Source organism: Schizosaccharomyces pombe (genome assembly GCF_000002945.2).
Source record: "Schizosaccharomyces pombe strain 972h- genome assembly, chromosome: III".
NCBI lineage: Eukaryota > Fungi > Ascomycota > Schizosaccharomycetes > Schizosaccharomycetales > Schizosaccharomycetaceae > Schizosaccharomyces > Schizosaccharomyces pombe.
In genome coordinates this window covers 1,646,489-1,671,467 of record NC_003421.2, presented here as the reverse complement: position 1 = coordinate 1,671,467, position 24,979 = coordinate 1,646,489, and the positions used below count along the sequence as shown (strand labels likewise).

Sequence of the window (24,979 nt, the reverse complement as noted above, 5' to 3'; positions counted from 1 at the left end):
AACCCGAGGATATTAAGACAAGTAGTTTATTAAAAAAAAAGGTTTTCCGATCGTAGTTGAGTAAAGTTTGAAAATTCAAACAATAATTAAAACAACGGATGCACATCACGCTGCTGCGTCTTCTCTTGCACGGACATTGACTTCCGTATGTAATTTGTCTAACGATCGTGCTCTTTCCATTTCTTTTTTCCTTTAAAATACTCATTTGCCTATCTTCCTCATAAGATGCCTAGCATGTCGAGCTTACGGAGAATTTTTATTTCCTTTGATTTGGACAAAGCACCTCATCCAACATGATTGTGATCGGAGCTTTGGAGCACTTTTCATCAGTTCCGTCTTCATCCTCCTTCTACACTTCCATGGAAATTATGCAAAACTTGATAATTCCATCCTTACCAATAATTTTGCCTATTTCCACGGAACTGACCCGAAAAATTTAGCAAAAGGAACGATTTCGGTATTACTTATTAGCTTGGAAATTATGTCTCGCTAAACCATATAACGAAAGTTTGGTTTTTTATCAGTAAGCGAAAAATTTACCGTCCCCCTTTTCCTTCTTGTCAGCTACATAAAAGATAGGTGCGCTGCGCTGGTCGCCTTTTTCTGCCACTCTTTCCACGCTATTTTACGCTCTTATTCATTTTTGAGGAATACTAACGTCGGCCGGTATTGTTGGAAATCGCTGCAATTTGTTAAATTGAAATACCACTCAAGTGGGTAATGGTCTCCTTTAATTGTCGATACTGAAGGTTGATTGCATTTTAGTGCGGTGTCTTAAAAGCTGCACTCGCCCATCACACACGCGTTTGGTTTGTTTACCTTCCATCTACCTGTCTGCCTTCTTTCACTTTCACCTTACACCATGCGTCGTTCTACCATTGTGCCAACTAGTCGAACAAGCAGTTCATCTCCATCTCCCAGTCAAATGAAAAGCTTTCAAATGAATCGTTTGGTGGACCAACTGTCCAAGTTGCAATCCAACATGTCTCATTTGGAAAACCACTTACATGTTACCGCAATTCAAGCAGAAGCCATCCGACGTCTTGGTGCTCTTCAGGCCTCGCTTCTGATGGCGTCTGGTCGCGTTATGTCCGAAGCGAGGATTCAAAAGTCTTCAGATGCTGTGGAAGAAGACGTTCCTATGTGAGTCTCCAACTTTTTTGATGCAGACCTCAAATGACAATGATAAAAAGGAGAATACAAGAGACAAAGTGCCCCAATGAAGGAGAAATATAACAGGAAAGGAAGTAGGAATGTGCTCTTTCTTAATTAGATGGGGCTATTTCTTATTTTACTGCAACAATGCGGTATTTGGGGCTTCTTTCAATATGTGGGTGTTGGAGTTGTATCAACTATGCATCCGGAATACGGCTTTTCGGCATTTTACGCTATGGGAGTTTTGCGACTCTCGGGCTGCACTCCCGAAACCTATGTTACTGCATTGTACGATGCAGTTCTGTAAAAAATAGCAGGCTAAAAGAGGGTGTTCTAGTTCGTCTAATAAGTGATCTCGTTCATTGGTCAGCTCGGTCGGCTAAGTAACCAAGGGAAACTGCAAAAATTGGATACCAGAAATGATTGGTCAATTGCGCTTCACAAAACAGTCAGTGTACCAATCATATGGTTTTTATTTGAGATAGCGCACAATCATTGGATAGCTAGCTAAAAAAAGGTAAAAGTGGTTCCTTTCGTTAGGCTTCTTTATTTTCACCTTACGATTTACCGAAGAGAGCTTCTTCGACCTCGCTTAGATGGGTGTGAACAACGCCGTCCCTTTGCCAACCTCAACGAAAAAAGAAAAGCAGGTTGTACTAATTTTAAACGTTTCAAACGATTTTGTAAATTGATTTCTTTAAGCTTTGGCTCCTCCTTATTACATACCTAATCAATAAATATCTGTTTTCTTTTGCAGTTTCTTCTTTTTTTGCTCTCTTCCAGGGAAAACGGAAATTTGATTTGAGGAAGCCATAGCGCCACCATTCCCCAATCTGTCTACAAATTACTTTTTTTTGTTCCACCACACCTCTGGATTGTATTCTAGCTTATATCTGTTTTATTTTTCTATATTTGTTTTGGTATTTTAGTTCGTTTTTGTTGTTTTATTTCCCCTTTTTAGATCGTTTTTGTTTTGGGGTTCACGTCTTTTTTGTTTAAAGTACCTGTTCATATCAAAGCAACTTGAACTTCTTGCTATTTTTACCTTCGCTCGTGTGGTTTGCACAATCATTTCAAAGTAGTACCTAACTAAACAACGTTGTTGGTGTGTCTTGGTATTCACTGCCATTTCGTGTTTTCCATTTAAAGAAGCTTTCTTGGTCCTAGCTTAAGATTTCCTGTTTTTTTATATCTTACCTTATATTATTATTTTTTTGTGATTTTTTACTACAACTTTTTTTTTGTTTAACGTTTGAGAGGCGATCTCTTTCGTTCATTTCATTCGTTTATTTTTTGTTTCGGTTTTTTATTCGGAAACTTCCCTTTTTCTTTCTTATCCACATTTCAAGCTGGCTGAAGTTACTGATTTTTTGGGTATCATTTTTGGATATATCCCTGCTTTGTGATTAAACATTTTTTGCATAAAACCTTACTTATGGATCTAAAGTTTTCCAATTTTTTCAAGGAAGCGGAACATCCAGCACTTGTCAAAAAATTTGACAAATCTACCACGGACGAATCTTCCTCCAAAGAAGATTATTCCACGATGTCAGACCTCTGGAAAATGTTTTCCAAGGCAAAGTCGGAACTGTCTAATGGTCGTCGTGTCGAGAACTTGACATGGCGTTTAATGTCTATAAATTTGCAAAAGAACTTAACACCAAATGGTGATTCAAATACTTTAACCCCAGACACTTTCTCTGATCCCACTGCCCCTTCTAGTGCTCAATCCGTTCCTCCTACTTCTTCTGCTGAAACCACTGCCGATAACTCAGATACTGAAATGAAATTAAACCCAATACCTGCATATAGCGTACCTGCTGATACCACTGGAAGCTCGTTGATGGAATTTAATTATATTCAGCGTCGCGTGCGTAAAACAAGCTTTGACGAGTCTACTGCAAAAAGTAAAAAGCGCTCTATTGCCGATTCTCATTTTCCAGATCCCAATGCTATGCAAAGACCCCATGATTTGGAATCCCAACCATTTAGCTACCCAAAGATTCATGCTTCTAATTCTTTTAATTTCGTTAAGAGAGACATTGACAGCTCTAATTTTTCTAATCTTGACGCCTCAGCATTGCCTATATCTCCTCCTTCTGACTTTTTTAGTGTTCATTCTCACAATTTGCCTAATGCTCCCCCTTCCATTCCCGCTAATTCTAATAATTCTGCTTCTCCTAATCAGCGTATCAAAGCTTCTCCAAAGCATGCAGATACGGATGTTTTGGGATTGGACTTTGATATGACTCCATCAGAACCTTCATCATTTCCAGAAAATGGAGGCTTTCCCTCATTTGTTGACGCCAATACTCATGAACAAACTCTTTTTCCTTCTTCCGCCACCAACTCCTTTAGTTTTGAGCATGGCTCTGCTGGATTTCCCATTCCAGGCAGTGTTCCTTCCACCTCATATCATGCTAATACTGCATCAGAAGATGGCTTCAGCTCATCCTATAATAGCCAAGGGCTTTTTGGAATTTCATCACCTTTAAGTTCTGGTGTCACACCTAATCAATCATTTTTTCCCGATGTTTCGGGAAATAATATCTTTGATGTCTCTAGAAACAATCATGAAGTTTCGTCGCCATTAATCCAGTCACCAGGATCATATGTCAGTATGCCATCTATCAATATGGTTAGTTCGCTACCTATCTCGGCCCCTGTACCGAACTCGAACTCTCAATTCCCCCGTCGTCCTAATACTTTCCGTACGAATTCAAGCAAATCTGTAGGTCAAGGTTCTTCTGGCGTTGATTCAAATCAGGAAAATGCTGAATCATTTAATCCTTCTATTTCGAGCCACAATAGTGCTGAATGGGCATCTGGTGAAACTACCGGGCATTCATCCAACAGTCCTCTCCCTGGTTCTGATATGTTTTCTCCGCAATTCATGCGTGTTGGAACCGCTATGGGTGTTGCTCCAGTACGCAGCAATTCCTCTAACAACTTTGGGCAGAATTTCTTTCATCAAACCAGTCCACAATTTTCTGCTGTTCCTCATCGCAAAGTAAGTGCTCAGGATACCAATTTAATGGGGTCTAGTCCTGGGATGTACAATCATATGCCTTACTTAAATCGCGCTACTTCCGCTAACTCCATAACTTCTCCTGGGGTGCTGCCCGAAGGGATGGCTGCAAGTTTGAAGAAACGCACCACCAATACTGCTGCTACTCCGCAAGCTGCACTACCTACTACGTTGGATACGAAAAAAGATCGTTCTGTGTCATTTAATATCAATAAGAACGCCGAGAAGCCAACGGTTTCAAACGCTGCTGAAGACAAAAAGGGAGATGCAAATACCCGTAGAGCCAATGCCACTAACCCCACTCCTACCTGTACAAATTGTCAGACACGTACCACTCCATTGTGGCGTCGCAGTCCCGATGGACAACCTTTGTGTAATGCTTGTGGTTTGTTTATGAAGATCAATGGTGTCGTGAGACCCCTTAGTTTAAAAACCGACGTTATTAAAAAACGTAATCGTGGTGTTGGTACCTCGGCTACACCTAAACAGTCAGGCGGGCGTAAGGGATCAACTAGGAAGAGCAGCTCTAAATCGTCGAGTGCCAAATCGACTGCTGCTGATATGAAGCCGAAAGCTGATAGCAAATCTATTTCTCCTGGATTCGTTGGTGGAAATCAATCCTTATCCTCAGAAAGGATACCTTTAGATCCTAGCATGCGGAGTCCTTTGCAGCAACAGTCCTCTGAAAATGAATCCAAATCCCAGTCCATGCTATCAGCCAACAACTTAAACGCTGGTGTAAATGACTTTGGGTTAGGTTTTTCTGAAGGATTGGGTAGTGCCCACCTTGATTCTAATGACTCGTCTATGGTGCAAGGTAAGAACGACTTTGCGCCTGTTGTTGATTCGCCTTTATTTGATGCTTTTGACACAGACTTGGGCATGTCTTCTGTTGCTGAATCGCACACTATGAATATGGATCCATCGGATTTGTCACGAGTTTCCAAATCCTGGGATTGGTATAGCGTTATGTAAATTATATCGAAACTATGGCAGTTTCGCTGATTTTCGATTGTTTTTTATATAAAACACAATGCGTTGATCATCATTTTCGGTAGATAGTATATTTTCGACTTGAATTTTTTTCTTGTCGGAAAAGTCGATTAATTGTATGAGCAAGAGGCTTACGTGTGCATGATGGACGAAGTATGGCTTCATCACTATTTGGCTCCTTGTTCCCACAAAGTAATTTAAATTTGATGGGAGTTTTTCTGCTGGCAGATGGCATTATCCTTACTGCCTCTTTGGTGTGTTTGGTTAGTTCGGTTCTTAGAAACCGATTGGTGATACAAGTTGAGCTTTTCCTAATTTTGTGATGTTTTGACAAATATTGTTTATTTACTTCTTTTAATTCTCTTTATTCGCTTCAAACTCATTACTGAAATGTCTGCACTGTGTTTTTATAAAAAAAAACAGAATTCTACTACTTGAGGTTATTTATGTCTTTAATTATAGAGTTAATTTGTTTCAATTCGTCCGATTAGGCATATATTTGTTTTTTTATAATCTGTTTATGTCAAACTTTTTTCTTTGACTCTTCGTCCGATAATTATGGGTTTCTTTGTAGCTTTTGTATGCTCGTTAAATGGAGGTCGGAACCTACATATTTATATTTGTATAAAAATCTTGGTTTGTAACTATCTTTGTTTGTCTCAATCCTTGGCGTTCGTTCTGGAATCCTGTTTACACATGTGATTGTTGTTAGTTTAGTTTGCTATTCATCTTTTGAATATAAGTTATTAAGTGACCATGTTTATACCGTAGTCATAGTATAATCTTGAATTCATACTCTTAAAGTCAGTAGCTAGAACAATTTATAAAAAAAAATTTTCTAATCAATTAAAATAAAAAAAAATTGGAATATCTGGAATTTGGAGTTACTTAAAGATTTTGAAGTTTGGGGTTTCTAAATCCCAACCATTCAGCTAAGCTAAAGTGCTTTTGGTTGAGGTGTATATGTGTATGTCGGCTGTGCCAGCCTTTCAAAACTTCTTGGCGCTATATACTCAAGCATGATTACGTTTTGAAAAGAAAGAAAAATATTTGAATATAATTAATTAGTTTATTAAAATGAATTATAGCAAAGCATCACTCCAGAATGCTAATATCTTCCAACATAAACATACACACAGCTGTTCACTTACCGTCTACCAAACACTAGCTCCTTGCTAGAATCAATAAATTCCAGTTTGGAGCAATTTCTCGCTAAGAAAAACGACTTAATTCATAAAGAAAAGTTTGTAGAACACAAACTTTCCTTTTCAGAAAAATACAAGCGCAGAATTTAGTTTGTTTGTGGATGTTGTTGCTTGGAAGTGTGTATATACGGTAAAAGCGAAACTATAGAATAGAGAAGGTTGATCCTTCTTTTGTTTTAATATTGGACGTTTTGAAAAAATATCTTTTTTATATAAATAGATATTTAATAGTATCTTTTATTGTGTTCCAGGATTTTTTATATCCCTTAAGGTTGCTGTTAAAAAACGATGTCGGAAGAAGATACATCTAAGCTTCGCATATTAAGTGGTATGGTTTTTTTTTGTTTAAACTGCGTGTTATTTTATTTTTTGTATTGAATATCGCGTGCATTAATTTGATCGCTTTTAAAAAATTTATAATTTTTTTGCTAACGTGCTTTAGTCGGAAGCAATGCGATTTCTGCATTTATCAGCTGGCGTCTCTCCGAGAGTAAGGCTTGTCATACTACTTTAATTTGGAGAAATCGTTGCGAGAGTGTTCTTTCTGAAGGTATCCGTATTCGTTCAAGTGTTTTTGGTTCAACTAAATGGAAACCGGATGTTGGTATGTTGGTTGAATTTAACTTATTATTTTTTCTCCGTATCAAGTTGCTAATCGAGTCATTTTAGTTGCCCCGACAGTTGAGCAGCTTGCTATGAATTCTGAACCGTTCGACTATATTTTTGTATGTTTAAAAATTCTTCCATCAGTATATAATTTAGATACAGCAATTAAAGAGGTAGTTACCCCTGGCCACACGTGCATCGTCTTAAATACCACTGGTATAGTAGGAGCCGAAAAAGAATTACAGCACGCATTCCCTAATAATCCGGTTCTCTCTTTTGTTTTGCCTGATCAATTTGCTCAAAGGGGGCCTCTCCAATTTGAGCATACCACATTTGCTGCGGATTCTGCTAAAAGTGTCATTTATGTTGGACTCACTGAAGAGGAGGACGATGTCCCCGATTCAGTTCAAGATGCAATGATCGAAACTCTTACATTAACTTTGGAAGCAGGTGGTGTCTCTTGTGACTTTCTTTCCAAAATTCAGAAAAAGCAATGGGAAACAGGGGTTGGTCATATGTGTTTCTACCCATTGTCTATTATAAATGACGAACCAAATTTAGCGTTAATGTACCGCCTTAAGTCTTTTGCAAAAGTAATTGATGGTCTGATGGATGAAGCATTTTCCATTGCACAAGCCCAAGGCTGCGAATTTGAACCTGAAAAGTTGGATGTTTTGAAACGTCATATTGTCAACCGTATGCTTGCAACTCCTCGACCTTCTTATCCTTATCAGGATTATATTGCACATCGACCTTTGGAGGTTGCAGTTTTATTGGGTTACCCAGTCGAAATCGCCAAGGAGCTTGGCGTATCCGTTCCTCGTATGGAAACTTTACTAGCTCTGTTTGATGCTAAAAATAAAAGAAATTTAACTGTGAGAGCTGGAACGCCTCAATCTTCCCCCAATTTCAATCCTGCAATGCGTCGCTCTCCAGTGGGTGCTGCCTCACGCTCACCATCTCGCTCCACCATTGGCATATCTAACCGTATTGGAAGTGTCGATGACTTGTTGAACACTAGACAGTTTACTTCTTCTCCTATCGGAGGCTCTATGCCCAAAGGTCCCAACTCCATATACAAAATTCCTAGTGCTTCTATGGTAAACTTGTCTTCGCCTCTCGTTACCTCTCCTTCAGGCTTGAATCCCACGGGCAGGCCTTCACGTTTTGGAGGTCGCGTTCGCGGCAATCCTTTAACGATGAACAAGGCTGGCTCTGTTTCTGATCTTTTAAGTACTTCTACTAACATGGCTAGCTCGGATGCCTTGGAAACTGCGTCCATGATAGGTGTGCCTTCAGCCATGCCTCCAAATTCGTTTGATATGCTGACATTAACTCAAAGGCGAAATCGTCGAAATAATCAATCTTCCAGTCCTCCTGCGCCGTCCGATCGACGCTATACTATGGGTGCTAGGCGTCCAGTTCAAACAAGAGGAATGACCGATTCAGTGATCCCTATTTTAGAGGATCCAATGTCAACTCTTTACGATACTAGTCGTTACCCTACTAGGAATTCCAAACCGGCGACTCCAAAGGCTTCTCGGCCTCCTTCGATTGCCTCTACGGTGCATCGTAGGATGGACTAGATCTTTGAGGTTGTCTTTCTTTCGTGTAAACTAATTAAATTCCTTTTTTAATTTATTGTTCCTCTCCAATGTTTGAATATTCGGTATAATCTTCTACTTCCGATTGTCTTCAACTCATTTATCTTTATTTACACCTCCTTCCTAGGACCGGATTCCGTGACCTGTGTTACCCGTCTTCGATTGCGAAAACTCCTTATTGTACATTCCACTGCAAATATGCTAAGTTTTGTTAACGATACGCAAACCGTCATGGCGTTTCAAGATATCAACGCAACGGAATTTGTAATTGCTCCCTTCACTTGTCTCCGTCGTTTACCAATTCAGTTGTAAACATGGATTCTTTAACCTCAATACTACTATTGCTTGAACTTCAGCATGAGTTTAGCGGCCTTAAAGTTCCAGGTATGTTTTTTAGCGACGTCATTCAGTAAAACGGTCTTATCAAAACGAAGCAAGCTGAGCCGAAAATGGCATGTCTTTGCTTAAAATGCTTGGTTGGTTTCATCCGCTTTGGGCTTCAATGTTGGTCATAAGCATCAGAGCAAGGTCAAGCTGTTGTACCAGTAATTAGTTTGGTGTAATTTGTCGTTCCTACGTTGATGAAGTAGTTGATTGCTTTGTCTAGCTTGCTAACTGTAAATGACAGGTCGTTTAGCCAAATTTGGACCCCCTTTTAGACCAAGTGAAGAGTTCGCAGATGCTGAGGATTCACCGGTGATGAAGATGATTGCGCAGAGCTATATTTTTACACCTACATTGCCTGGTGTGAATAAGGCACCCCCTGAGTTTTGGAGCGATAAATTGCAACCCTTGTTGGAAACAATTGGAAAACACAATTTATCCGATTCATACGACCATGGACGTGTAAGCAAGCGTAAAATGGTTGGATTCGCGGTGGTTGTTGTTTTACATGTTTTGTCGAAGGGTTTATTGGGAAAAGCAACTCCTCTGTCAGAAGACAGAAAGCCTACAAGCAACAATGAAGAAGAGGATGATGCCGATGAAGCAAAAAGCTCCAATGCAGACTCTTCAACTGATTCAGTTCAGAAGTCGCTTGCTAATGTGAATATGGATGATGCAAATGGCCCCGAAAGGCTGCATTATCCTTCGGTTAAGCGTCTTCGTGAGGCATATTCACTTTTAGTGTACGGTGATGGTCTTCAACAAGCTCTCGATAGGATTTCAGTATCAGAGGATGTCGACAGCTGGGATGAACCTTTGAGGTCTGTGATAGAAAACATTCGCTATACGATTGCTGTTATTTTGCATTTTTCCTTTGTTACCGTCGATGCTATTCCTGAGTCTCCTCACCTTGTTAGTAATAGAAAGGGCCCTGAAGGTGTAGTTGAGCGTCTTTACAATCGTATCCCTTGGTTTTTAACGCGCCAAGTACTTCGGGTTGGAAATGCTGGTCTCTTGATGTCTGGTCTTACTCGACTTTTTTTGATGAAACCGCTTTCCTGGTTTGGCGAAAGTCGCAATCTGCTACAAACAATGTTGGCCGGTATTTTTAATGCCGATCTCGAGCACAGTGAGAGCACTATGGTTGAGACAGATGCAGAATTTGAAGACGATGCAAAATGGGAGACGATGCGTAAAGCCTTGCAATGGTTCACTCAACTTTCGCGTACTGAACAAGATGATGTTCGTTCTCAAAGCATCAATAAGGAACTGAACATTACTATCGCAATTTTAGAGGCGTACGAAGCACAGCAAACTGAAACTACCGAGACTGAAGGAGTTGATAAGGAAGACTCCGATAAGGCCTCGTCTGTCCAAGGCAATGAAGATGAAGTACCCGACACTGCATCTGAAACCGAGCATTCCGAGATTGAAGACTTTCATTTCGATCCTTATTCCGAGAAAGGTGTCCATATTGCCATGAGATATTTTGATGCCGCTTTAACACATCGTGATCGCGAATGTTTAATCCACGATCTATGTGACAACGATCAACTGAATGATGTTGTAAGAGAATTTATGAATGCGTTTTATAATATCATTTACGAAGCACATCAAGCTGCCGATTTTTCACAAGCTATTTATGACTTTCAGTATTTCTTATGGGATGTTATTCAGCTTTCAAAGGCCGGTGCTCCCTTAGTAAAGTTCATCAATCTTGTTGAACGTTATCAAAGCTGCTTTGTCCGTTTCATTCACCGACTTGTTGTGAATGCGCCCGATCTTTGTGGAGAGTGGTGCGACTGGTATCGCCATTGTTTAAAACAATTTAGTGTTGAGGTGAAGACTCCTGATGCGGTAGATGTTGCCCATAAAGCTTTAAATACCTTGGATGAAGAGACAAAACATCAAGTTTTGGAAGAAATTGGTGATTATGTGAAGGAACTTGATGAAGAAAGCAAGAAGGCTATTGAGAATAAAGATAGTACTAGTGAATGGCTTTTACATCTTTATAACTTCTTTGGGTCCGCAATTATTACACCCACTACAGCTCATGGAGTACCGCAGCCACAACTTCCAAATTGTGGAATGAAATTAAATAGAACTAAAGAGAAGCTGCTGACTCCTTTTCGAAATCTTTTAATGGAGCAACTCAACGAATTACAAGCGAAAAATCAAGAAACGCCTTCAGAAATGACTTCAACAGAATAATTTTATTACTAATTGAGGTCCAAAACATAATGACATAAAATCAAGTGAGGCTCGCACATTCCATCATTTCTTCTCACAACTACAAATGAAATGAAAATGCATTTCTTTTTTTTATTCTTTACTAATGATACATTCTTTACCATTATATTGCTTTTTTCATAGTGTAAAATTGTGAGCGTAAGAACAATGCTAAGATGGTGGTAACTAAATAAACGAAGCCACGTTCTGTATTCTTTTTCGTAAAAATCTTAAAGCTTCAATCGTTTCATTACTATTTATTTAATCCTTGTATTTAACTCAATGCTATGGTTGTTAAAAAATACGACTGCTATTTCGTAAACATTACAGTCAAATTACGGCATTTGAGTTCAGTAGCATGTTTTTGTTATTCGTGATAGTTTGGTAATTCTGAGGAAAGTTCATTTTAATTTTTTTTGCATTCGTTCCAAAGTTAAACCCTCTACATAACTGGAAGGGGGATGTTAATGGAAAATGAAAATGAAGCTAATACTCTTAGCTTACTTTGCAGTTTTAAGTAATATCTTATCGTCAGTGGAAGGTCGAGTAAGATATAGTAAGAGACCAAATCACAAACTTGGAACAGCCGAGTACGCAGAATGCATGTCAAATGCCCCGATAGTGTTTAATCGGTTTGATGCAAGTTATTATACACGAAACTTGTCAGTAGTCTTTAATATTCTTGGATATTCATCTGTGGACGCAAATGTTACGTTTGATATTATAGTTGAAGCTTATGGAGAGCAGAGGGCAAGATTTACTTTCGACCCTTGTGAAATAAATCTTAATACTGTGTGCCCAGTTGCAAGAGATACAGCTATAACCACACAGGGAATACTTCCAGTGAGCCCTCAAGATGTTCAGATGATCCCAAAAATTGCCTGGGGAATTCCTGATTTTGAAGGCTTAGTGCGTTTTCGCATGTATCGCTCAGAAGACATCGCAGCGTCATCCATCGATAATTCTACACCACTTGCGTGCATGATCGCGACACTTAATAATGGTCATACGTTTAAAAATAAAGTCGTAAAAGCTCTAAGTGGAACTGCTTTGGCATTGAGTATAGCAGGCGTCTTAGGCTTTTATGTAATTGGAATGGAGCATAGCACCTATCTGACACGTCAGGTTTTCATCAATTCCGTTCCTTCTTTGCAGCACATGGGAGAGCTACTTCAATGTATAGCTTTCACGGGAGCAATTGGAATTACACAGCCAAAAGTGCTAGTCGCATGGGCTAGTAATTTTGCATGGATTCTAGGATTTATTACCAATAAAGAGATAGAAAACAGCCTTGAGTCTTTTAGAAAGCATTCCAATGGAAACCTAAGTTCTCCAAAGATAGGTGGAGTCCATCGAAGAGATGCTGTTGCAACAAACCCTCAAAGCCCGATTCCTGGATTTTACCATGGGTTTCAAGGCCTAGCCACCGAAGTTGGAACGCTAACAACGAATTTATTTACACTCACTTTAATATGGTTTTTGATTTCTTTGGCCATAGCAGGAGGAATCGTTATAATATTCGTACTTATTATTAAGTTTCTTCGTCAGACACGTATAATCGCAAAATCTTCATGCGATTATATCACAAGGTATTGGTTTAGAGTACTTTTTAATGCTTGTATGAGATGGGTAAGTTAATTGAACAAAGGAATGAGTTGTTCATACATAGCTCTTAACGACTTTTTTGCTTTATACTTATACTAATCTGGTTGATATAGGTGTTGGTTTGTTGGCCTGTATTGGTAACTATGATAATTTACCAGTTTACACTTAGGGAAGCATATGGCCCTGTAATATTGGCGGCTTTGCTTCTGGCACTGCTTTTTGGGCTTTTCCTTTGGTTAACTATCAAAGTCATAAGAGTGATAACAACGTCAGGCTTGAGTAACGAGGACAATCCAGAAACATTGATAAGCGATCCAAAAATATACACATGGTGGGGATGGTTATATTTGGATTTAAAAGAACGGCGATGGCTCTATGTTTACGCCTGCTTTGCACATTATTTTAGTTTTGCATTGGTTTTAGCGTTAGTACAACAGTTTGCGAAGATTCAAACTATACTTCTATTTGTTATTGAAATCATCTCTTTTATATTGCTAGCAGTGTTTCGGCCTTTTGTTGGTTTCAAAAATTCCTTTTGCGTCTTTTTGGTTGCTCTCACCCGAGTGGTTTCCTTTGCTCTTCTCATACCGATAGCATTTGATTTAGCAATCATTCCGAAAGTGATCATTGCAATCATTCTTATCATTATACAAGGGCTGGTATTTTCATTTATGGCCCTGTGGAGCCTTTGGAACTTCATTACTATGCTAGGTACAGCATGGCCAGCCATTAGCTACACAGTCCCTTGGCTTAGAAGATTAATAGATGAATATCAAAGACAACTTCATATTGACTTTGAGAATCCTGCGGTTTCTGCAAGTGAAAAGCTATCCACCGAAGAGATTATCCCACAAGAATCAAATTTTGAAGAGCCCTCTACCACAAAGAAAGAAGGAAACGTAGACACAAAGGAAGATGGAAATGACGATGTCTTCAGCCTTGTTAACGCTTCTCCTATGCGACCAGCATCTACAATACCTTCACATTCATGTGACAACGGGATTAATGAAATGCAGCGTACTGTTTAAAGATTTTATCGTGGATGTTTCCAACTCAAACTATTGCATTAGAATGCCTTAAAGACTGAAAGTTGACAACACCAAGTACATATAGAAAAAGATATTTGCATTTGCATAAAAAAGATGATTGAACTTGATGCGATTAACCCTAATAATCTGAAAATCCTTGAAGTTATTAACGAAAAGTGTTTTGATCCTGAAATCATTATATTTCCAACCTCCTTTTACAAAGACACAATCTCAGTCGGGCCTTTAGCACAATATGCGTACTTTAACCAGGTCTGCGTAGGAGCTGTTAGATGCAAAAAAGAAACACATAATAAATCGCACAAAATCCAAATTTTATCTTTGGCAGTTTTGCCAGCCTATCGAAACCGTTCTATTGGTACCAAGCTGTTGGAATATGCTTGCGAGACTGCAGCTGAGGGAAAAGCCAAAGAAATTTACATTAAATTAAGCCCTAAACTCGATGTATCCGAATGGTTTATTCATCGGGGATTCATTATTGATGAGAGCTCCAAAACAGAAGATAGCGTCCTTCTTTCGAAAAAGCTATAGATTGCACACACATTTATTAATCTAAGTGAAATGCAATTATTAAATTGACTTGAAAATCTAACATGGATCCTTGGATAGATTTTAAAAGAATAAAATAGATTTAATTTTGAAATTTTTAAAGAACAGATTTTGTTAGCACCTTCAATAGGTACAAAATGTGATATCATTTGAAACAGCCGAACCTTGCCTAAGTAAAATTAAAAGACTTGAAAATGACTAAGATAATTGTAGGATTCTTATATCCTATCAATAATAAGAATATGAATCCATTCAATTAAACAAGAGTAAAGTACATACGAACTGTAGTGAAACATTACCACATGCGGCAAGACAACTTAGGAATTGAAAAACAAATGTTTATTTAAACAGCGAGCATTATTTTTTAAATGCATTAACCCGCAGTTATCCGCCAGCTTGTAATTCATCTGATTCCGTATCACTATCATATCCCTCCACCAAACTTCGTTTAGTATTTATAACATTTTCAAACTGTTTACACAAAAACATTTCATCTTCCGTAATTGCAAAGGTGCTAAACCATGTCTTATCGGATAATAATTCATTAGCTGAAGCAACAAATGCAGCTTTAATCATACTAATTTGAAATGATTGCTTTCCAATGTCGTTATTTCTGTCAATTGGATCTTCAATAGATAGCAAATTTGGTTGCACTTCGTTTAACCAGCCCTTTTGTAGCTTAGGAACTATTTGACCGGTTAAAGGTCTCAATACAAAAAGTTCGTATGTCCATTCGACTCCCCAAAAATAGAAGAATTTCTGTAGTAAAGCTCGAATTGGTTGCACTTCCGAATCAATTCCCTTTTTGTGAAATCGCATTTCAAGCCAACCAATTAGCATATAAGAGAGCGCGCAACTTGCAATCCCGCCATGATGAACGTTTTCCAAATCTCTTTCAAACAACCAGTGCTTCAATAGCATCAGCAATCTACCAAAAATTGGGTGTTCTTCGTTATAAGCTTTTTGCAATTCAGCAGTTCTGCAAGCTTTGTCATTTCCAAACGTCAAATCCACCCCAATTCCACTAACATCTACTAAATTGATGCGAGGGACTCTGGCACTAGAATGGAAATCAGCATCAGCATCCAAGTACTTTCTTAAAACCATGGTGACGCGTCGTTTCTCCAATTCTCCAACTCGAGGTGACTTCAAAGATACGTCTACATCACTTATAGATAATGTTGTTCCAATATACATGCTACCGTATACTTGAAGTTCAGCATCCAAAACGACCTCCCTAATGTGAGTCTGTAGTTTCTCTAACAAAAGCTTTCTGTACTTCAATTCCTCGATTTTCGGGCTTACGAACTCCAAAAATGAATAAAGTCGAGCATTATCACTCAAACCTTCTTCATTCCATGGTACTGAATGCAGCTCTAACAGGACTTTACCCATTCTTAAGAAATGGCATTTTGGCTAATTTTAATATCAATGGATTCAATTTCATGGCTCCTCGCACATAACGAGGTCGTGCGAGTGCCTTGTAATTATATGTAAATAAATCATTTTATAGCAAAAAAAAGTATCACGAGTTTTTAATCAATAAATAACTTATTTGTTTTTATAAATAATAGAATGATTGACTGCAAAAGCTTCCTAGTCTCATACAGCATTTATAGCGAAAACCAAAGATTATGAACCCAAGAAAAGCAAGCAAAAGATAGATAAGTACTCCCTCATCTCTCATTGTGCAAATTTTAACTTAAGCATGTGTATTTCGATTTTTAAAGGTTTCCTTTATGATATTTTTATTTGATAAACGAATTCGTTGGTTTACGCATGTAAATACTGTCATGGCGTCTAAATACATATGAAAATAAAATAAAATTAATCCAAGTAATTAGTCATGTACTTCTTTCTTTTTGGTAATCTGATTCGTAATGAACAGTGTAGGACTAAGTGTAACAATCATAATTTAGCAAAAGACAAATTCACAAAAAACAGTCAACTTGAAATAATCACGGAAAGATGAATATAAGGTGTTTTTTTGAAATCCCCTTTCGCTCAAGCAGTGTAAAAGTGACTATAATAAGGAATTATTGAACCAAGAAAACATTAATAAATATCATGCAATAACACAGAAACAAAATCTCCTTTGTTTTTTTTGGACATCAAAAATTTGAAATTATTGACCGCATCATAATAATAAGCCTTTGAATTAACTTATGAAAGCTCACTCATAATTGAATAAAACAAAAAAACAAGTACAGAGATGCAATCAAGCTCCTTTAAAATTGAACCTAGTAAACAGATATTATATATAAATTAATATGCATGTTTATTAACTAAAAATTCCGTCTACACCCATTTGGTAATCCTTACTTCCAATCTCCATAATTTTAACGACTTTTTTATAGATATCCGCCAATTTCTTTGTAGAAATTATCTATTTCTTCATCCTTGTCTTCCTGAACTTGGCTCGATACATCCCTGTCTGGCTGTCCAATTTTCTGCCCCTTGGCTAGTTTTTGTCGTTGAAACGCAGCAGGTAAAAATTGAGCAGCTTCTTGTCGTAAATCTCTGACTACCGGCTGAGCTGAGTACTCAATCATAGTTTCCTCTTCAATGTCCTTCGTATTTGCAGCAGCTTCTGTCGTAGTAGTGGATTTTGGTTGTGCTGAACTTGCATTTATGTCTTGCTTTTTGTGGTGCTTTGGCTTAAAGCTCTTATTTTTCTTTTCCCTTGGCTTTGGATCCTCAAAAGGATATTCTTCAGAAGGTAAAGGTATATCAATAACGGATTCATCTGTTTCTGAACTTAGTTCTTCCTTCTCACGATAAGGCATTCCTGGCGGCGGAACTCCGTAAGGATTAAATATTGGATCATAATATATACTTCGTTTTGGGTTTTTAGGGATAAAAGGCTTTCTAGGTTTATGTTGACGTTCTGCCTCCTTAGTCTTGTCTGACTCAACACGCCCAACTCTATGTCCATGAATGTTTTTCTTCTTCATAATTGCCATATCTCTTTGCAAATTTTGTAATAATTGCTTGTCATGTGCATTTAAAGCTTGCGAAGATTCTAATTGTGTCAGCTCTGATAATTGGCGTTCCATTTGGCTCATATTCCTATGCGACAGTCGTTCTTCATGGCGTTTTGCTCTTTCTTCTCGCACTTTAATTTGTTCTCTTTTTTTCTTCTTTCTGCTCTCCGCTTGAACGGGATTTAATCCCCGTTTTGACAGCATTCTGTAGAGTCAAGTATAGTATGGGTTTAGAATGGTGGTGATCAAAAACGTGACATGTATAAAATATTTAGGCAAATAGACAAAGAATAGTATTAAATTGGTTTGAGTAATCGACCGTTTACATTAAATTTAAATAAAGAATAATTAGTAATGTTGAAGTTGATGAGCTAAAAACTAAAGTTAATAGGCTGGTAATTAATTGTGTATATAGAGTATGAGTCAATGATGGAATTTCAGAATCTTTTCGTTTAAGTATATTCTACTGTATTAGCAATCATTTAGTAGAATTGGGCTTTAAAACGTAATTATTTTTCTGGCCTTGCATTTCAAGGCTTCCATTTTTGACATGTAAGAGTTGGCTATTTAAGAAAAAGTACTTACTCATTGAACTTGGCAATTGTCAAATATTTGAAATATGCATACTCCTTATTTTAGTGATATTTTTCAGCTTGACTTCCCGTTTAAAAAATGAATTACTGCTTAGTAGAGGGAACATTTATGATGGAAGGTGATTTATAGTCGTGGATTCAACAAACAGTAGCAAAGTTCGTTGAAAATAATTAAATTCTTCTATGTCACTTATTAGTAGACCCAAAATCAACAGTTTACGTTACAACAATTGATAGGTTTTACGCTAATCAAAAACATATTGACAACCATCTACATTACAAACGCGTTTATGAACCAATCACATATAGTTTTATTTTCTTGTAAACATGAAAGCATTTTATTAACCATTAAATCTTGATCGATAAGAGAACAAACAATTTTGCCATTTTTACGAACCAAGTTCCTCATCCGGAAATCCGTAAGCTTGGCAGATACAATGGCTGTTCCATCTTCACCGAATCCAATAACCGATAGTCATCGAACGGCCAGTAAGAGATTACCAGCACACGAACTATATCAATTTCAGAGGATGGTGTTAGTAGTAAGAAAAACAAGCCATCATTTGGGACTATAAACATCTAAAAAGCAGTCACTCAACTAACGAACTTTAAAGCATTTAAAGTTGAGTAAGCGAATCAAGGGCAACTATCGAACTTTGTCCGTATGGCAGAATTCTATATATTAAAAAAATGGAAATTTTTTGAACTAATGAGACCGAGAATTAGCCGCTGCAACTTGCATAGCATGGACAAAAAACCCTTGTGAGCCATGATTTTTTTCTACGATGTCGTACAAAGCATCGGTGCTTAAACTGGAGTGCAGCAGATCATTCGATAGTAATTTTCTACCTATAAGAGCGTAATTTCTGGTGCTAGGAATGCGTAGTGGTTCAACCTCGATATTCCAACCTACCTCCTCTGACAGCTGCATGAGCCATTCAATGTACATGGCGTATCTTCCTCCATGTTTGGGATTTCGAGGTTTCGGTAATGCCCAGGAAATTTTAGCACCTGTCAGATCATGAACGCAACAAGGAATCGACATGAAATAGCATTTCTGATTTAATCTTGCTAAAATGGGAAGATAAGGAGTCAATTCATCCGCATGGTTTCCGATAAGGAATGAGTTTTCAGAAAATCGACCGTCATGAATGTTTGCAGCGGACATAGTGAAACCGGCAGGCAGCTGAGGAAATGGAATCTTTGTTTCAAAATCATGCAGAAAATAGGGTACAAGAACTTTTTCGTATAACTTTACTTGAACCCAAAGGGGATATGTCTCCCATGATTTTCTTTTTCTAGCGTCGAAGCCATATCCATTATAGCCCTCCATTAACAACAGATAAACAAGTAAACCATTTCCGCAACCAACATCAACAAAACTAAATTCTTTGTTTGATGAATAAGTTTGTTTCCACAATTCTATAAGAAATGCTGCAATAGCCAAATCTTCGAAAACGTGTTTACCAGGATCCGTTTTTTCTACCCAATTGTCAACAAGTTGCTTGGCGTATTTATCTTTCAGAATAACATAGGTATCTTGAAACTTGTTTCTTTCCACAACAGTGTCGTGAAGCATGCGTTTTTGGTACCCTTCCACTGCCCCCTTGCAATGCTTGTGTAAAACAAGTAAAAGCATATGAGCTGTTCGCAATAAACGGGAAGACAATTCCCTTTGAAAATCCTTTTCTACTAAATATAAAACCTCAACACTTGATCCTTTGTAATGAAAAGCAATTCCAGCTACTGCGGGATGATAGTATGGAAGATGATTATAGGGCTGTTCCAAACTTTTGTCCAGGTGAGGTAAGTACATTAATATACGATCATTTTCAAGCTTCTCATGTAGCACAACAACCGTTTGGTCCATTGTCGCATCCAAATTAGTATTACGAGGAATAATTCGACGATCGATCCACCTTGAAATTTGGTACCTTTCGTCAAGATTTTCGAAAACTGATTTCTGCTTGTTTAGAATTGAATCATCCTCTTGAGAATCAAGAATTATGTCTGTTCGCATGATAACACTGCTTGTCCGCTCTGGATGATAGACTAATTCTATCATCATTTTGTCAAATACCTCAGCTGCATAGCAGGTATCGTGCTCCAAAATGGATTGCCATTGGTAAGATGACTGCAAGTCATAAGGAACAGGTGGATCACATGTCAAAGCATTTTTTGGTTCTCGCGGCTTCCAATACGCAGGAACCTTCATAAATGCAATGCGCAAAAACCTTTCAATTGAACAAGTACGAAAGTACTGTTAGCAGAAAAAAAAATGTCGGAAACTCTAGCGCTTAATTTTAAGCATGTTTAAGGAACGCTTAATATACGTTAAATAAAATACGGATGCGTTGGAGATTTCAAAAACATTTGAATCTGTGTCTTTTCCTGTAGTAAAAAGGGAGAAAGGATTGAATAAATGGTTTGCTCAAAGTTTAACTAGCATTTCCATGAGTTCAGGAATTGCTAAAGGGGAACTTAAGGGTCTAAGCTCCTTTCAAATGAGTAAACAGGTAAATATTAATTCCATAAGGTAAACTTTGCGAATTTTTTTATTCGCAAATTTCCATCCATTTTGTATTGGTCATATAGTCGTAAAGAAGCCTAATCTTGAGATGCTGTAAAACTTCATGTCATATAATCTTACTAAGACACTCTATATACGATTCTCTCTTTCTCCTCAACAAAAATATTATCTTACAGAGGGTTTAAATTGGTAGAGCAAATTGACCTAAGAGGTGAACCAGTAACCTGAGAAAAAATTGCAGCTTCGATGTATGTATGAGATAGATTCTGTAGTTGTTTTATTATAATCTGACAAGTTCTTTCTACCGGAAGATTTCAAAAACGAGGAAAAGTAGTTCTTAAAATTTTTTCATCCTTTACTACGCTCTACAATCAAAATTTTCGATTTCATTAATTAACACGGCTTCTACTTTTTTTATTTTATGCAAGTCCCATATAAAAAGACTGTTAATATCAAGCAGCAAATACCGATAGAATTTTGTAGAATGAAATTTGACGCTTTTGGTTGAGAAAATCAAACGTGTGCAAAATGTCACAGCTCTTCACACGTAAACGAAATAGCGAACAAACACTCCTTATCAATAAAAGTACAGCAAAACACCAAGGAAGTGTCAGTTACTATTAACCAAAAACTAATTGAGAAACGACTTTGAGATTGTACTATAAAGATGGCTACTACCAACAAAGTTTACTTTATTGCAGGAGGAAATCGTGGTATTGGACTCTCTCTTGTCAAAGAGTTAAGCAGTAGAGAAGGAACGACTGTGTTTGCGAGTGCTCGCAAACCCGAAGCTGCTACTGAATTACAAGAATGGAGCAAATCTCATCCTAATGTTAAAACTGTTGAATTAGATGTCACATCTCAGCAGAGTGCCAATGAAGCTGCTCAAAGCGTTGCGAAGGCGGTCGATGGAATTGATGTTCTTTGGTTGAACTCTGGTATTTGTCAATCTTACTATACAGTTATGGAAGCACCTGAAGAAGTTTGGAATGCTCATTATCAAACCAATGTTTTAGGACCTATCCATGTGTTCAAAGCTTTTTATCCGTTGTTGACAAAGAAAAAAACCAGACAGGTTATCTTTACTTCCAGTGAATGCGGCTCAATGGGCGACTTTCGTGCTACTGGATTCTCTGCCTACGGTCAGTCCAAGGCAGCAATCAATTTCACTATGAAGGAACTTAGTGTCGAACTAGCTGATGAACACTTCACATTCATTTCCATTCATCCTGGAGTAGTAAAGACTGATATGAATGCTGATGCTATCAAAAAATTTACTGAAACATCTCCCGAGATGCTGACTTACTTAAAAAAGGTTACTATCATACCCGAAGAAAGCGTTTCATCCATGCTTAAGGTGGTTGACAATTTGAAACCCGAAAACAACGGGTCTTTTTATAGATATGACGGGACCATTATTCCCTTTTAGACATATCTTTTGTTAGTCATGATGGTTTTGATGCCCCTTTTTAAAGATGTTTTTGCAGTCTAGATTACAGCACGATGTTGTGTTCAAACAATCGTTCTTTTTTGTTGAATTTACATGCCCTTACAAATATTTACAAGCCTTCAGAACTTTAAAAAAGCTTAACATAACTATTTAGTGAGCATGGACATCTAAAAGATGTGTTTCATGTAACAAATTTGAGTATTCATTCGTATAAGGCTTATCGTCCAAAAAATGACTCCCGAGTGATCGATCATCTTACGGCTATCTTGTTTTTTTATAAATTTATTTTTTGGTGGAGCAATTTAAAGAGTCGTTTGTTTGTACCCAATTTAAAGCTTTTCTATACGACTGGCAACTCAGCATTCTCATGTGAGTAACTTCAAATACATATCATCTATATGATGCTTTGTCAAAGAAACCAGAAACAGAAGAATAATTTAACTGAAATTGATTAATTTATTAAAGCGGAATTAAGGGAATATGTTTAAAAAACCGTCTAAATAGGTTGTAAATGTATTTATATTGTCTTCTAATACAAAGTACAATAAGTTCTATACGATGAATTTTTATGAACTTGTCGCTGAGTATATTCAATTATGTAAGCATCAAAATTCACGGTTCAAATCACGTAAGCATAATGATTTGAAGAATTGGTATATAAGCATGAAGTTGATGATAAATTGCCGACACCAAATTATCCACTTTTCAAACGGATTCAAGGATCATTCAAACATTGTGTTAGAATATGTCTACTACCAACAAAATTTACTTTATTGCAGGAGGAAATCGAGGCATTGGACTCTCTCTTGTTAAGGAATTGAGCAACAGAAAAGGAACAGTTGTATTTGCAAGTGCCCGCAAGCCTGGAGCTGCTACTAAATTACAAGAATGGAGCAAGTCTCATTCCAATGTGCACATTATTAAGTTAGATGTCTCCTCTCTAGAGAGTGCCAATGAAGCCGCTCAAGAAGTTACAAAAGTAGTTGATGCAGTGGATGTTCTCTGGGTAAATTCAGCCGTTTTCCATTCTTTTGGTCCTGTCGTAAATACTCCTGATGATGTCTGGAACTCTCACTATAAAACCAATGTTTTAGGACCAATTCATGTCTACCAAGCCTTTTATCCTCTTATAAAAAAAGGAAGATCTAAAATCATTGTTTTTACTTCATCATTAGCTGGATCCATGGGAGCTTTCTTCCCTTCAAGTCAATCTGCTTATGGCCAATCTAAGGCTGCCTTAAATTATACGATGAAGGAAATTAGTTTTGAGCTACAAGATGAAGGATTCATAGTGATTTCAATTCACCCCGGAGCTGTCCGAACCGATTCAGCTCAAGAAATTGTAAATCAGCATGCTGAAAAGAAACCGGAAATTTTGGATCTCTTTGCAAAGCAGGCCTTAACACCCGAGAAAAGCGCTTCAGATATGTTGAAAGTTGTAGACAATTTGAAGCCCGAAAATAATGGACTTTTTTACAACTATGATGGTACCATCATTCCTTTTTAGACATATTCTTTTTTGTACTTATGCAACGATGCCAGAATAAAGGATTTGGAAAAAAATGATCAACTTCTACAATTCTATATACACGAACAAATGACCATAGATCAAAAGAAAAAATTGTTGTACCCTTCAATCAGTCATGTACTATTACAGTTTTGGAAAGCTAGTAAAACCACTCGTTTTGTCTTTTGAGACTAGTTGTTTACGAGTAGCCTGCATTTTAATAATATATAAAGAAAAACTTTGTTCAACCTCAAACTCGAAGCTACCTTTTATAAATCGTAGATAATTACTCCTACCACCACCAAAGCTGGAAAACGAATTCTTCCATTTTTTAACCACAGTGGCAATGTTATCAGCCAAAATTACAGCGACGTCTGGTAAATAATTGAATAGCTATGAAGGCATGAACTGCAATGCTTTAATGTAGCTTACGGTTAACGACAATGTTTCCATACATTCACTACTTTTTGACGACCTTTTAAGGCAATAAATATGCGACTGAAGTGACGTAACAACATCAAATGTGTTAATAGCTGAACAGCCTTTAAGGGTTCAGTCTTTTCGTGAATTTTGGAATTTTCTGAGTACTTCAAAAAATAGAATATGTCTTCGGCTGACAAGATTTTCTTTATCGCAGGCGGGAATCGTGGTATTGGACTCTCTCTTGTTAAAGAGTTAAGCAATAGAGAAGGAACGACTGTGTTTGCGAGTGCTCGCAAACCCGAAGCTGCTACTGAATTACAAGAGTTGAGCAAGTCTCATTCCAATGTGCATATTATTAAGTTGGATGTCACTTCTCTAGAGAGTGAAAAGGATGCCGCCAAGCAGGTTGAAAAAATCGTGGGTAAAGTCGACGTTCTCTGGCTAAATTCAGCAATCTATCACTCTTATTCCTCTGTATTAGAAACTCCTGATGAGGTTTGGAACTCTCACTACCAGACGAATGTTTTGGGACCAATTCATGTCTACCAAGCCTTTTATCCTTTAATGAAAAAAGGAGCGTCTAAAACCATTGTCTTTACTTCATCATCAGTAGCATCCATGGGAGCTTTTTTTCCAATAACTGTTTCAGCTTATGGTCAGTCTAAAGCAGCTCGATGAAGGAAATTAGTTTTGAACTAGCTGATGAAGGCTTTATTGTAATTTCAATTCACCCAGGACTTGTACAAACCAAGATGTCAAAAGAGTCCAGTGAGCATTTTTCCAAACAACATCCTGTCATGTTAGAATACTTTCAAAAAAATTCCATTCCTCCCGATCAAAGTGCTGCACAAATGTTAAAGGTTGTAGACGACTTGAAACCCGAAAACAGTGGATCTTTTCGTACTCATGACGGTTTTGATATCCCCTTTTAAAGGTACTTTGCTCTCTAGATTCCAGTGTATGATTTGTTCAAACAATTGTTTTTTGTTAATTTCATATGTTCTTACAAATGTTTACGAGCATAAAAAGTTTGAGCGAGTCCAAGGTGCCACTTGGATTGTTCAGCAGTTTTAGATCTTGATACGTTT

At 37.6% G+C, this 24,979-nt stretch overlaps 11 protein-coding genes, 10 long non-coding RNA genes and 1 pseudogene across 22 annotated transcripts; 13 read left to right on the top strand and 9 right to left on the bottom strand.

Moving 5' to 3' along the window:
- The first annotated feature begins 605 nt into the window (after window positions 1-605).
- On the top strand, window positions 606-1,524 carry dad5 (DASH complex subunit Dad5). The gene has a single exon (NM_001023269.3). The coding sequence runs from the start codon at window positions 863-865 to the stop codon at window positions 1,145-1,147; it is 285 nt and encodes a 94-aa protein (NP_588279.1). The 5' UTR covers window positions 606-862; the 3' UTR covers window positions 1,148-1,524.
- A 253-nt stretch (window positions 1,525-1,777) lies between these two features.
- Window positions 1,778-5,935, top strand: gaf1 (DNA-binding transcription factor, nutrient sensing, zf-GATA-type Gaf1). Its single transcript, NM_001023268.3, has one exon. The coding sequence runs from the start codon at window positions 2,591-2,593 to the stop codon at window positions 5,156-5,158; it is 2,568 nt and encodes an 855-aa protein (NP_588278.2). The 5' UTR covers window positions 1,778-2,590; the 3' UTR covers window positions 5,159-5,935.
- On the bottom strand, window positions 5,632-6,418 carry SPOM_SPNCRNA.7458. The gene has a single exon (NR_196795.1). It is a non-coding gene; the product is annotated as a non-coding RNA (long non-coding RNA).
- Window positions 6,326-8,916, top strand: mug72 (oxidoreductase). Its single transcript, NM_001023267.4, has 3 exons — window positions 6,326-6,709; window positions 6,824-6,985; window positions 7,051-8,916. Exons 1-3 carry the CDS (start codon window positions 6,670-6,672, stop codon window positions 8,571-8,573), a joined length of 1,725 nt encoding a protein of 574 aa, NP_588277.1. The 5' UTR covers window positions 6,326-6,669; the 3' UTR covers window positions 8,574-8,916.
- On the bottom strand, window positions 6,442-6,677 carry SPOM_SPNCRNA.7457. Its single transcript, NR_196794.1, has one exon. It is a non-coding gene; the product is annotated as a non-coding RNA (long non-coding RNA).
- On the bottom strand, window positions 6,822-10,165 carry SPOM_SPNCRNA.7456. Its single transcript, NR_196793.1, has one exon. It is a non-coding gene; the product is annotated as a non-coding RNA (long non-coding RNA).
- SPOM_SPCC663.15C (uncharacterized protein) lies at window positions 8,906-11,333 on the top strand (the record flags this gene model as incomplete). Its single annotated transcript, NM_001023266.2, has 2 exons — window positions 8,906-8,975; window positions 9,220-11,333. 2 exons carry the CDS (start codon window positions 8,906-8,908, stop codon window positions 11,184-11,186), a joined length of 2,037 nt encoding a protein of 678 aa, NP_588276.2. The 3' UTR covers window positions 11,187-11,333.
- A 54-nt stretch (window positions 11,334-11,387) lies between these two features.
- cid12 (poly(A) polymerase Cid12) lies at window positions 11,388-15,822 on the bottom strand. The gene has a single exon (NM_001023263.3). The coding sequence runs from the start codon at window positions 15,797-15,799 to the stop codon at window positions 14,789-14,791; it is 1,011 nt and encodes a 336-aa protein (NP_588273.1). The 5' UTR covers window positions 15,800-15,822; the 3' UTR covers window positions 11,388-14,788.
- On the top strand, window positions 11,685-13,837 carry trp663 (TRP-like ion channel protein; the record flags this gene model as incomplete). The annotated part of the gene is made up of 2 exons (NM_001023265.1): window positions 11,685-12,833; window positions 12,923-13,837. 2 exons carry the CDS (start codon window positions 11,685-11,687, stop codon window positions 13,835-13,837), a joined length of 2,064 nt encoding a protein of 687 aa, NP_588275.1.
- Window positions 13,911-14,567, top strand: naa50 (NatA N-acetyltransferase subunit Naa50). Its single transcript, NM_001023264.3, has one exon. The coding sequence runs from the start codon at window positions 13,952-13,954 to the stop codon at window positions 14,384-14,386; it is 435 nt and encodes a 144-aa protein (NP_588274.1). The 5' UTR covers window positions 13,911-13,951; the 3' UTR covers window positions 14,387-14,567.
- Window positions 15,317-15,843, top strand: SPOM_SPNCRNA.7455. Its single transcript, NR_196792.1, has one exon. It is a non-coding gene; the product is annotated as a non-coding RNA (long non-coding RNA).
- Window positions 15,844-15,885: 42 nt separating this feature from the next.
- saf1 (splicing-associated factor Saf1) lies at window positions 15,886-17,620 on the bottom strand. The gene has a single exon (NM_001355928.2). The coding sequence runs from the start codon at window positions 17,590-17,592 to the stop codon at window positions 16,756-16,758; it is 837 nt and encodes a 278-aa protein (NP_001342746.1). The 5' UTR covers window positions 17,593-17,620; the 3' UTR covers window positions 15,886-16,755.
- Window positions 15,974-16,195, top strand: SPOM_SPNCRNA.7454. Its single transcript, NR_196791.1, has one exon. It is a non-coding gene; the product is annotated as a non-coding RNA (long non-coding RNA).
- SPOM_SPNCRNA.7453 lies at window positions 16,746-17,709 on the top strand. Its single transcript, NR_196790.1, has one exon. It is a non-coding gene; the product is annotated as a non-coding RNA (long non-coding RNA).
- Window positions 17,710-18,290: 581 nt separating this feature from the next.
- Window positions 18,291-20,246, bottom strand: trm44 (tRNA (uracil-O(2)-)-methyltransferase). The gene has a single exon (NM_001023261.3). It carries the CDS (start codon window positions 20,194-20,196, stop codon window positions 18,688-18,690), a length of 1,509 nt encoding a protein of 502 aa, NP_588271.1. The 5' UTR covers window positions 20,197-20,246; the 3' UTR covers window positions 18,291-18,687.
- Window positions 18,630-20,519, top strand: SPOM_SPNCRNA.1214. Its single transcript, NR_150075.1, has one exon. It is a non-coding gene; the product is annotated as a non-coding RNA (long non-coding RNA).
- Window positions 20,520-21,127: 608 nt separating this feature from the next.
- Window positions 21,128-22,428, top strand: SPOM_SPCC663.09C (dehydrogenase). Its single transcript, NM_001023260.3, has one exon. It carries the CDS (start codon window positions 21,179-21,181, stop codon window positions 21,938-21,940), a length of 762 nt encoding a protein of 253 aa, NP_588270.1. The 5' UTR covers window positions 21,128-21,178; the 3' UTR covers window positions 21,941-22,428.
- SPOM_SPNCRNA.7452 lies at window positions 21,215-21,696 on the bottom strand. The gene has a single exon (NR_196789.1). It is a non-coding gene; the product is annotated as a non-coding RNA (long non-coding RNA).
- SPOM_SPNCRNA.7451 lies at window positions 21,965-22,213 on the bottom strand. The gene has a single exon (NR_196788.1). It is a non-coding gene; the product is annotated as a non-coding RNA (long non-coding RNA).
- Window positions 22,429-22,462: 34 nt separating the features above from the next.
- Window positions 22,463-24,443, bottom strand: SPOM_SPNCRNA.1213. Its single transcript, NR_150074.1, has one exon. It is a non-coding gene; the product is annotated as a non-coding RNA (long non-coding RNA).
- SPOM_SPCC663.08C (short chain dehydrogenase) lies at window positions 22,650-23,779 on the top strand. The gene has a single exon (NM_001023259.3). The coding sequence runs from the start codon at window positions 22,707-22,709 to the stop codon at window positions 23,466-23,468; it is 762 nt and encodes a 253-aa protein (NP_588269.1). The 5' UTR covers window positions 22,650-22,706; the 3' UTR covers window positions 23,469-23,779.
- Window positions 24,072-24,823, top strand: SPOM_SPCC663.07C (annotated as a pseudogene). The gene has a single exon. A coding segment is annotated over exon 1 (752 nt).
- The last annotated feature ends 156 nt before the right edge of the window (window positions 24,824-24,979 follow it).

Excerpts from the sequence above, each read along its gene's own strand:
- saf1 (NM_001355928.2), bottom strand. The coding sequence starts at position 17,592 with ATGCTGTCAAAACGGGGATTAAATCCCGTTCAAGCGGAGAGCAGAAAG.
- trm44 (NM_001023261.3), bottom strand. The coding sequence starts at position 20,196 with ATGAAGGTTCCTGCGTATTGGAAGCCGCGAGAACCAAAAAATGCTTTG.
- SPOM_SPCC663.09C (NM_001023260.3), top strand. The coding sequence starts at position 21,179 with ATGGCTACTACCAACAAAGTTTACTTTATTGCAGGAGGAAATCGTGGT.
- dad5 (NM_001023269.3), top strand. The coding sequence starts at position 863 with ATGCGTCGTTCTACCATTGTGCCAACTAGTCGAACAAGCAGTTCATCT.
- cid12 (NM_001023263.3), bottom strand. The coding sequence starts at position 15,799 with ATGGGTAAAGTCCTGTTAGAGCTGCATTCAGTACCATGGAATGAAGAA.
- gaf1 (NM_001023268.3), top strand. The coding sequence starts at position 2,591 with ATGGATCTAAAGTTTTCCAATTTTTTCAAGGAAGCGGAACATCCAGCA.
- naa50 (NM_001023264.3), top strand. The coding sequence starts at position 13,952 with ATGATTGAACTTGATGCGATTAACCCTAATAATCTGAAAATCCTTGAA.
- SPOM_SPCC663.08C (NM_001023259.3), top strand. The coding sequence starts at position 22,707 with ATGTCTACTACCAACAAAATTTACTTTATTGCAGGAGGAAATCGAGGC.
- mug72 (NM_001023267.4), top strand. The coding sequence starts at position 6,670 with ATGTCGGAAGAAGATACATCTAAGCTTCGCATATTAAGTG. Across the intron at positions 6,710-6,823 it reads TAAGCTTCGCATATTAAGTG|TCGGAAGCAATGCGATTTCT; the intron begins GTATGGTTTTTT and ends AACGTGCTTTAG. Across the intron at positions 6,986-7,050 it reads TAAATGGAAACCGGATGTTG|TTGCCCCGACAGTTGAGCAG; the intron begins GTATGTTGGTTG and ends GAGTCATTTTAG.